Source organism: Aythya fuligula, chromosome 23 (genome assembly GCF_009819795.1).
Source record: "Aythya fuligula isolate bAytFul2 chromosome 23, bAytFul2.pri, whole genome shotgun sequence".
NCBI lineage: Eukaryota > Metazoa > Chordata > Aves > Anseriformes > Anatidae > Aythya > Aythya fuligula.
In genome coordinates this window covers 7,450,851-7,461,067 of record NC_045581.1, presented here as the reverse complement: position 1 = coordinate 7,461,067, position 10,217 = coordinate 7,450,851, and the positions used below count along the sequence as shown (strand labels likewise).

Here is a 10,217-nt window from a genome sequence, read left to right as displayed (position 1 = left end):
AGGCATACTAATTCCCACCAAATCCTTATCCAAACAATCCTTATTGGTTCAGAGAGAATAATCAGCTTGTGGTTTGCATCTCAGTGGGGAAGAGCTGTTCTTAAAACTGCAGCTGCGTATCCTATAAATAAAACTGATTAAATCTTACATGTAAATGCTATTTCTAGTCTCACTCACTCGTTTCCTTTTCAGAGGAAATAAAAGCCTCTTCTCTCACTTCTAAGGTAGGGATGATGATTTCACTTTTCAAGGCCTGAGGGACTGGTAGATTAAGAAAATCATTGGCATCTGGAAACATTCATCTGCAGCACTATCACCTAACACCTCATCTGTAGCAGCTGAAATCTCCCACCCCCTGGATACAAGGCACCATTTCAGACATGTTTTGGACATGTTAATAACATGAAGGACAACTACTCTCTTTTTAAGGCTTCAGTTTACATAAAGGAAAAATCATACTTTAAATAGAGCGATAAGGAACACTGCAGAGAACGTGTAGCTGAAGGAAACGTTATCAGTCAGTGAGAACTATACCCATAGCCAATGTCAACATCTTTCTTCCCTTTTCTCTGATGCTAGTTCTTCTGGTGGGTGCTCCATTCTTAGCATTGGTGGTTCAATAAGTATACCTTTTGAGTGCTAGATAAAATATGTTATTTGAATACAAACTCTTTAATGAAACATTAAGTTTACTGGCAATAAATTAAGGCTGTTTTCTCATGCAACTGTGCGGATAATACATGAGTTAAGAAATACCAAGGACATACTAAATTCAGCCAACAGCCCTTAGACACGACTGGTTTTATCTTTGACTTCAATTTCATCCTACCATCAGGTTAGACAACGTTACTGGGAAGACACCTTTTACAACTGTGATTCTTCAGTGTTTATGAGGCTGTGGACCTGGAAGCATTAATTAGCTTATTTGCGGTAGCTCTGTACCATACTCAGAACAGAAAGAACTGGATGTGTGACATAGATTTATACTGGAAATGGTAACTAGTTATATTGCAACAAAAAGTTTTAAGTTAACGTGACTTAATTTGAGTAAGCAGAAGGAATATAATCTAGCAGCACTCACTGCACTCTTTAGAAGATCCTTAGCAAAAATCAACATCAAAATACAGAGGGGAACAGACTTCCATCTTAAAAAAAAATATATATATATATATAACAAAACATGTCAAATCTGAAGGGTCTTTCCTAAGTGTCCAGTGCAGAAAATTTGTAATAAATAAAAGTGGCAAAAGGTTCAATCCTTAGGAAGGCAGCTACCGCGTGAAAAAAATCTAGGAACTTAACACTTTCGTAACAGAGAGTTTCGTAACAGTAACATCATTTCTCTTTCATAGTTAGATCTTCATCCTTTAGGGCAAACTTTCTTCTCAAAACTTCAGCTATAAGAACAGCAGGGTCTTCCTCCTTCACTGAAGTTCGGTTTCTATATGGAAGACAAACATGCAGTGTATTAGTAAAGAGAAGTGCCCAAGTTGATCGTTCGCACCTCTGGTGAGATTCTTTAAGCATTTTTCTGCAGCCTTTATCATCACCTTTTGTTACAAATAGAGGAGGTGCTAGAACAACAAAAAGTATACAGATGACAGCCTGCCCTGGGAGATAACAGAAGCCATCCTGCTCCACAACAGAGAACGGACGATCTGAAGGAATGTAACCTGTATGTGTCAAGAGCTAATTAGACTGTAGTGGATGAAACAAAGATTGTACAGGTATAGGAACCCAGGGAAACTTTTGAGCGGGGACCCTCCTTGGAGGCACCCAGCTCGAGCTGATATACGGGTACCACTAAATTCTTGCTGCATTAAATAAGAGTTGACTGAGTGAAGTCCAGACGCCTGGGGACACCCATTCTGCTGGGAAAACAATGGGATCCCCTAGCAGTTTTGGCACCCTTGATGGGACCCTAGGTCACATCACCATCCTGAGCTGCTTGGACTTGGCTATCCAGAGCCTGCATAAAAGTAAGTTTTCCCTTTTAGGACCTCCAGGCTTAGTGGCAAAAATGTGTGGGAGATAATATCCAGAGACTAGGTTGGGTTCAAGTTCCCCCTCATGCCATGGTGGGTTTGAGTCCCTGCCTTGCTACAGCAGCCGGAAACTTAGTCAAAGGAATTGTGTTTGTGCATATCTGTGCATATTGTAGTCTAAATGGGGCACCCATCAGCTCACTGGAACTGCCCTCCACAAAGGCACTGTGAAGTCCTATTGGATAAAGTCGTGGATTGTTGAGGGATTTTTGAAACAGCAAGAATCCCATGGCTTGCTGTAGCTGAGCAAACCAAGCTACCAGGGCAACTATGAGAAGTTCCCATGACGGTGTTCCCACATCGCCCAATTGAGGAATTCAGGAAAATATTGTTACCAGTAGCTGGCTTCAAGGACAAGGTCTATGTGACTGCTAATCACAAGGGGGTTGTTTTCTTGCAGGTGGGGTTGTTTTCTTGTAGTTGTCTGTCTGAGTGCTTTTGACCAATAATCTTGTGTGAAACACTGTCCGCCCCTGTTAAGTTCACTATAAAAGTTAGGCTATTCGGGCAATAAAATGGAGCATGATCTGACTCTACTGGTGTCTGTCGTGCTTTTGGCCGTGCTTCCTGCAACAATGGATGGTGCAAGTTATGCTGAAAATATGCTAAGAATTACATTTCTTTTAAACTGAATTAGGCGTAGAAGGTGTGAACAACCATCATGCAACATGTTTTTGGCCAGGAATCTTACTGACATGGCATAATGGGTGGAGAGAGCTTTGGTACTGAAGAATTTGGAAACTGAATTTTATTACTGTGATTTCACATATAAGATAAAGACAGTACAGCTAATGTATTAAAGAAGCTACATTTTCAGCTGGGCAGAATCCTGCCTCAGCCACGCAGCAGTCAGCATATCAGCATCCTGAGGAATGTTCTCATGATCAGTGTATACATGTAAACTCATCATGGGGCAAATGAAAACATACTCTGCCCATGCTCAGAGCTGGGCCTGATGCAAATCAGAGCAAGTCAGGAACATGAGACACTCCACATGTTTAATTCCTGTACAAAAACCTGCAGTTTCCCAACCAGAGACAACTTGGGCATTCAAACAGCGTAAGCACCAGCACCTGGAACAGGAGTGCAGCCCTCGCTCTGAAAGCTGCTTGTACATATACTTCTGGTTTTCAGCTGGGCAAAGCACTCCTTTTTTTTTTTCAGTTGAACAGGTTGAAATAGCCAAACATCGTGCTAATCAGTTTAAGTTTCCCTCTACTGCTTTCTAACCAAGCAGATAAGCCATCATAAAGGAAAAAAACAAAAAGCATAAATATTAGCAAGTACAAATAGCCATTCATCTCCCCCCATATCATGAATATACAGCAGCGCTAACAAGAAGATAAATGCTATGTCCAATGTGTACAGTGATATGACAGACAAAAAAAGATGACAAACTTTGAAAGAGAACATAAAATCAGAGTAAAAGAAGCACTTACAAGTCTTTGCTCTGCTTCATCCTATGGATGTCTTTAAGAATGCCCATCATGTCTGCAAAACTGCTGGCCTTGGAAAGAGACACAGAATCTTCCTCATCAGGATCCTTTGGTTCCGATTTACAACACTCAGAGGTTGCAGAACAAAGCATGGAGACTGATGGAAGCTCAGGAGTTTCCAGTTCTGCTTCCTCCTCTGTGATATCACTAATGACAAAGGAAGTTGTAGATTGGAAAGAGGGTCCAAAACAAGGTAAAGGAGAAGATGCATTTGAGCTTCCTGGAGATAATACATCTGGTGTGAATGAAGGAGAAGCTGAAAGAGAAAATATAGGTGAATAGATAAACAAACACCAACTTATATATCCTTTTTTTTTTCCTCCAAAACAACAGAATATAATTCTAGAGGCATTACAAGATATTTTCCCCTATATTATTTTAAAAATGAACAAAAAGCACATCATATTTTCTGTGTTACCCTCCATGGTTACTCTGCTTCCTGAAACACCATGTGGCAACACAAGACCTTCTCTAGTACTTTTTATACCACCAACTCACCTTATGTATCTCTATCCCTATTGTACCCATCACTGTATCACCCTTGCAGTTCAAATACTGCACCCAGTCCCTGAAGAAGTCAGATAATGTTTACTTTCTCCATTTTTACAGACAAGTAATGGAGGAACAGAAATTTAGCTGCTGCTCAGGATCACAGGTAAAGCCTGCATCAGAATGTAGATCGAAATTGTCTTAATTTTTCTCTTCTTGCTCTTCACCACTATGAAAACAGCTTTCATTTACTTTCATGCTCCCTCCTCCCCATACCATTATGACTGGTGTGAATGCAGAACTGGTTCAAAAGCTCCTGCACTTTACACTAGATGTTCTGCTGTGACTACAGGCATTTTTAACCTTACTTGCTTTCCATCACCACTTGTAAAATGAGAATACCATTCACCTGCTTCAAAGGAAGGATGAGACTAATTCGCTCCTGTTGTTAAATGTCATCAGTATAAAAGCATCTATATAAATTCCAAGTGTTATGAAATGAAAATGAGTTAGATATATATTACATAAAACAGAAGGGGGGGAAATAAAACCGAAATGTTCTTAGCCTGAACAGTACACTTGCAGATAAATTGCCCGTTAGGGGATTTCTCTAATAGTATAAAATAAAGCAGATTGCACAATACTTCTTTTCTGACATCAATCTTTCTAAAATTAGCCTGCTAAATAGTTCAGATTACTGAGCTACAGCTAGGCTCTAAACCGTACCTCCCCATTATTGACTTACAAGATACTAAGTCAATAAGAACTATTCTCACAATATAGGGGGAGTAAAACAGAATTTGCCGTGTTCTTTATTCCAAATGCTTTGTCCCTGTGATCCTACGTAAAGGGGGAAGAGGAAATACGCAGCTTCTCTGAAGCAGACATCAGCAATGCCCTGTTTTACAATTATTGCCTGCAGAGTTGAGGGCAATGTAGCTCCCTTGCCTCCAGTGGCTTCATTTAACCATGCTGCTCGTAGAGTGGAAGCATGTGGCATACAGGATCCAGTGTATTATTATACAACTGAAGGTGACGGGAAACACAAGCACAGGAAGACCAGTATACTCTGCATGTATTACCACACAATAGTATTTTCCCATGGCAGTGAACGGATCATCAGAAGAAATATCTAATAGCATCTAAATACAACTTCTTCCCCAAGTACTTTATTTGTTACATATATGACACTACCATGTTTACAAAAGAGACAAGCACTGTCGTCTCACTCCTACCCAAATCAAGATGTAGCCCTCACACTAATGGCCAACTTGGAGCAGTGGACAGTGAGAATACACCACATATTTTCATGAAACAAGGTGTTTGAAATCAAACAGCCTCCAGATCAAATGCAGCAAATGCAGTCACAAAGCAACACCTGGTATTTCTTAAAGACAAGCAGGACTCCTGCAACAAAACAAATACAAGCACCTAGACAAAGAACCAGCACTGAGTTGGCACCAAAGATGGCATCCTGCCAACAAGAGTGACAATTCTGCTAAAATAAAAACAAGCAAGTCTGTTCTGTATGGAGGAAATAACATGGTTCTCTAAGTCAGCCCTCCTTGTTCAAAAAGAACAAGGGAACTCGTATTCCTACCTGACTCTGCAGCAACAATTTTAGCTATCTGACTTCGAAGGTGACTCAGTTCATCCTGGAGCTCTGTTGTTCGACTCAGTGCTGGTAAACCAGGTTTTTTCAAGGCGAGCAGCTTCTCTCCCTGCTTCCTCAGGTTGGGGACTGAAGCATTTCGCTGTATAACAGTGAAGGGACTCGGCTTCCATTTGTGCTTCAGAGGGCGCGTATCACTTCTACAGGACAAAAAAATGTTGGTCACTGACAAAGTCCAGTGAAAATGTTTGTCATTTCTCTGCCTCCACCTCAGGACAGCAAAATAATTCAACACAATGAATTAAGCCTCTGCACCACTACGTTCTACACACAGTTGTTTAGGTGGGCTGCACCGCTGTATGTGCTGCTTCTCCACATTACAAGGAACACAAAGTCAAAGAAATCGTGGCCAAATGACAGAAGAATTGGTGAAAGGATGCAGGGACAGAAGTTAGGGTGTGCTCACAAAGTTACAAGTCGCTTCCCACCCACTAACTAACTGTCTCCATACTGAGGAGCACGCTGGATGCACATGTCACTTACCCATTAATTTCTGCCTTTGATTTCAAAAGTATCTTTCACAAGATATCTATTATTACCATCCTGCTTAGAGCACAAAAGTTCAATTGACCAGAACCAAACTCCTGGGGCAGAATGCTTCAGTCCCAGAATAACTGGGACTAATTTTTGGTGGTGCCAAGTGCCAGGACAAGAGGCAACAGCTACAAACTGGAACACAAAGAGGTTCCGTCTAAACATCAGGAAGCACTTTTTTTCTGTGCAGGTGACAAAGCATTGGAATAAGCTGCCCAGAGAGGTTGTAGAGTCTCCCTCCTTGCAGATCTTCAAAAGCCAAATGGACACGGTCCTGCGCAACTTGTTCTAGGCGCCCCTGCTTGAGCAGGGAGGTTGGACCAGACGACCTACAAAGGCCCATTCCAAACTCAGCCATTCTGCGATTCTGTGAACTCAACTCTTCAACTTTCTAGGCTGAAAATAACACAAGTCAGTGGGTTACTCTGCCCAGATCTTTCAGTGAGTAAAACATGGCATGGCTCAGCTCTTAGTACCCTTAGCGCTTCCTGTGAATTCCTCCCAAGGTCCTTTGTCCAAATTATTTTTCCTGTCTCTTGGGAAAAACACCGTTCAACATGCATTGTATCACATCTCAAAAGGACTGTAAGTTGCGAGCATTTGATCAATTACTAGACTATGCTAGGCAAAATAAACCAGCTTATTAAAAAAAAAAAAAAAAAAAAAAAGATCAGCAGACACAAAAAGGAAACCAACCTAACCCTAGCATATGTTTCTTCATCATCTGCTGCTATCCACCCAATGTCTGCCAAGGTTGGGACTGGAGGGACATCATTTAAATAGAGCTCTGAAACATTTGGTAGAACCTAAAAAGAAGAAAATTACAGTAAGTTAACAGTGGCCCTGTTTCCTGAAGCCGCCCCAGATTTGCTATACTGTCCATTAGAGACTTTCTCCCCTTCATCAGGCCAGCAGATGCATCTGCCAGACGCGTGACAGAAACACCATTTAGCTTACAGAAATGCAGTGCTTCAGTGTTAGCTTCTGTGTGTGTTCCTTGGGACTGCAAGGCAGTAAATGGATATTTGATACGGCTTAACACACTGCCAAGGCCACGCGCATCACTTTGCCATTACAAATCCCAGCACTGGCCTTGATCTTAAACAGTGATGCAAGCATTTCCATATTAACCTTGTTTTACCTGCAGCTGCCGGAGGTCACAAAACAAGGCAGTGTTTCAGCAACGTTTTTCTGTCTCCTCTAGTTATCATGTCTCTAACTCTGTGCACAGACACTATTTTAGGAGGTATTTTCCTCAATGTTTGCCAATGATCAGTTACAAGCACAGGATTTAAAAAAAAGAAATAGAAACTTCTTAAAAATTAAATACACTGCTACATAAAAGGTTTTGTAAGTACTAGTCTACAGACGCATTTGGTTCACAATACTGCAGCTCATGACAGTGCCTAAAATTGCTCAAGAATGGCAGCCTCCTACATGCAATCACCAAATTCCCTATGAGTCTACTTACCTCGAAGGTTGCTCTGGGACAGGGTTTCAAAGGAAGGTTTGACCCAATCCTCCTGACAACGCTGCGTGTTGAGCCATGTGGTTTGTTCTGCCAAATGGGGATTGTCTACAAGAAGCCATGTTATATTATTAACATTTCAAGTCACCCGTCCTTTTTAAAATCTATTAAATTGGAAATCATCACTTGCAATCTGATCTCTCATTTTTTATTTGTTGAGAGATGCTTTTCATTTGGAGACCAGAAATAGCTTAGGTCCTCATTCCATAACACTGTGTTTTAGCCTAACATAAATGACAGCCTGCCAGTTACTAGGGAGTATTTTAAGCACGGGTGTACTATTTTCAGGACTGAAAACTAAAACCACTCAGTAACAGACACTAAGTTACAAATTAAACTATGCGGAAAGGAGGAAAACATTATCACATGAATAACCCAGAAGAAAAGTGAAATCCTTTAAATCTCATTTAAAGGAACACCTTCAGTTTCATGATCCTTGAAAGTAACCTGCACTGATAAAACCGTGAACTTTTCCTGGACAATGGCAAAGCATTAAGTCTATTCAATGCCTATTGTCCTGGTTTTGGCTCGGATAGAGTTAATTTTCCTCCGAGTAGTTTGTATGGTGCTGTGTGTGGGATTTAGGATGAGAATAACGTTGATACCACATTGATGGTTTAGTTGTTGCAGAGCAGTGCTTACACCAAGCCAAGGACGTCTCAGCTTCTCGCTCCGTCCTGCCAGCGGGCAGGCTGGGGGTGCAGCAGGAGCTGGGAGGGGACAGGCCCAGGACAGCTGACCCCAACTGCCCGAAGGGGTATTCCAACCCATCTGGGGTCCTGCTGAACAGCACACAGGGGGGCTGGCCCAGGTCCGGGGGCAGCTGCTCGGGGTTAGGCTGGGCATCGGCCAGCGGGTGGTGAGCAACTGCACTGTGCATCACTTGTTTGTACGCACTATTAGCAGTAGTACTACTATCATTATTACTATTATTTTCCTTTATTTTCTGTCCTAATAAACTGTCTTTATCTCAACCCACAGGCTTTCATTTTTTTTCTGATTCTCTCCCCCATCCCTGAGAGAGAGGGGGAAGGGTGAGCGAATGGCTGCGTTCAACCACACCACCTATCTAAACTGGGAGCTCATCACAGCAGTCTTAGCAAGCATTTTCAGAAACAGATAGTATTTCAGCAATCTCTGGTTACTAATGAAACAGATTCAAGAGCAAAGCTCTGCCCCTTTGACTGTTCTTCCCTCTGCCATTCTTACAGCTTTGCCACTGGCCTTCTGACAAGACACAGCACGAGACCAGGCAGCAAATACCACGGTGACAGACCGGAATCCGAAGAGCTTATTTTGCTCAGGCCACCAAGCAGTCCGTTAAAGAACTCGCTGCTCAGGTTTGTTACACACACAACGCCCGAACGGCGGTCTCAGCGCAACAGCCACACGGTTGCGTTTAACGCTCTTTAACGCGCATTTTAAACTCAGCGTCGGAAGGGGAAGCGCTGACCGCGGGGTCGGCCTCCGGGAGGCCGCCCGGACAAGCGGGCCCGGCGGAGCCCGGCGGGCCGGGGAGCGTGCGCTGGGGGCGGGTGCTTACGGAATCAGCGGCCATCTCGGGCACCGGCACCTCGGCCCCGGGGCGGGCTCACGGCAGGGTGCTGCGGGTCCCGCGGACGCGAACCGGCTCCATCGCACGGCGCTGCGGGCCGCGCCGGGGCTTCTCCCTGCAAGACAGGCGCGACTGGGCTGCCGCCGGGCCGCCCGCGGGGCCGACCCGCGACAGGCGGGGCCGGGCCGGGCCGGGCCGGGCGAGGCGCCGGCGCCCCGCGGAGCTCGGCAGGCGCGGGTCGGCCCCGGCCCCGCCCCCTCCGCCCGAGGAGGCCGCCGGCCCCGCTCCCCCCGCCCCCCCCCCGGCCGTACCTGAGAGGCGGCGGCGGCCCCGCTGCCCGCCCCCCTCCGCCGCGGCCCGGAAGCAGAGCTCGGCCCCCACCCTTCCGCCGCGGGGCCCCAGCATGCGCCGCGGCCGAGCCCCCGCCCCCCGCCCGCCCCCGCCGAGGGGAAGGAGTGCGCGAGGCCGAGGTGCGGGACGGGTTTTAGTGCGGCTCCAGCCCCGGCGGGCAGCGCGTTACAGCCAACGGCCACCACCGAGCCCAGCGCGCCCCGCGCGGGGCAGGGAAGGGGGAGCAGCGCTGCTTTCCCCCGCGTCGCTGCTGCGGGACATCGGCTCTGAGCCGCGCGTGGGTTTCGGAGCAGAGCGTCACAGGGCGCAGCGCAGCGGGAAAAGCAGCGTCTCTCCCCCCCTCCCCGCCCAGGTATTACAAGCTTACTGAAAAAAACGTAGTAAGTTTACAAATGCAAGAAAAAGCTTGGCACACATTAAAAAGAAGGCCTCAGGCAACAGTTTCTGTCCAGAGTCCACCCACAGCAGTACGTGGACAGTGCCAGGCTGATGAGCTGGGGCAGTTTTGTAGTTAATGCGCTCACACGGGGACACAGCCGAACCCAGG

The 10,217-nt window shown here is 45.3% G+C and overlaps 1 protein-coding gene across 2 annotated transcripts; it reads right to left on the bottom strand.

Moving 5' to 3' along the window:
• Positions 1-541: 541 nt before the first annotated feature.
• On the bottom strand, positions 542-9,689 carry MTFR1L (mitochondrial fission regulator 1 like). 2 transcript variants are annotated; one of them, XM_032202174.1, is made up of 7 exons: positions 9,631-9,689; positions 9,308-9,434; positions 7,708-7,812; positions 6,933-7,042; positions 5,631-5,842; positions 3,485-3,797; positions 542-1,441 (listed from the first exon to the last, which is right to left on the bottom strand). In XM_032202174.1, the coding sequence occupies exons 2-7, from the start codon at positions 9,320-9,322 to the stop codon at positions 1,336-1,338; spliced, it is 861 nt and encodes a 286-aa protein (XP_032058065.1). In that variant the 5' UTR covers positions 9,323-9,434; positions 9,631-9,689; the 3' UTR covers positions 542-1,335. The 2 variants fall into 2 exon arrangements, with proteins under 2 accessions (XP_032058065.1, XP_032058066.1); XM_032202175.1 differs by lacking the exon at positions 9,631-9,689 and having other exon boundaries at positions 9,308-9,466.
• Between the last annotated feature and the right edge of the window lie 528 nt (positions 9,690-10,217).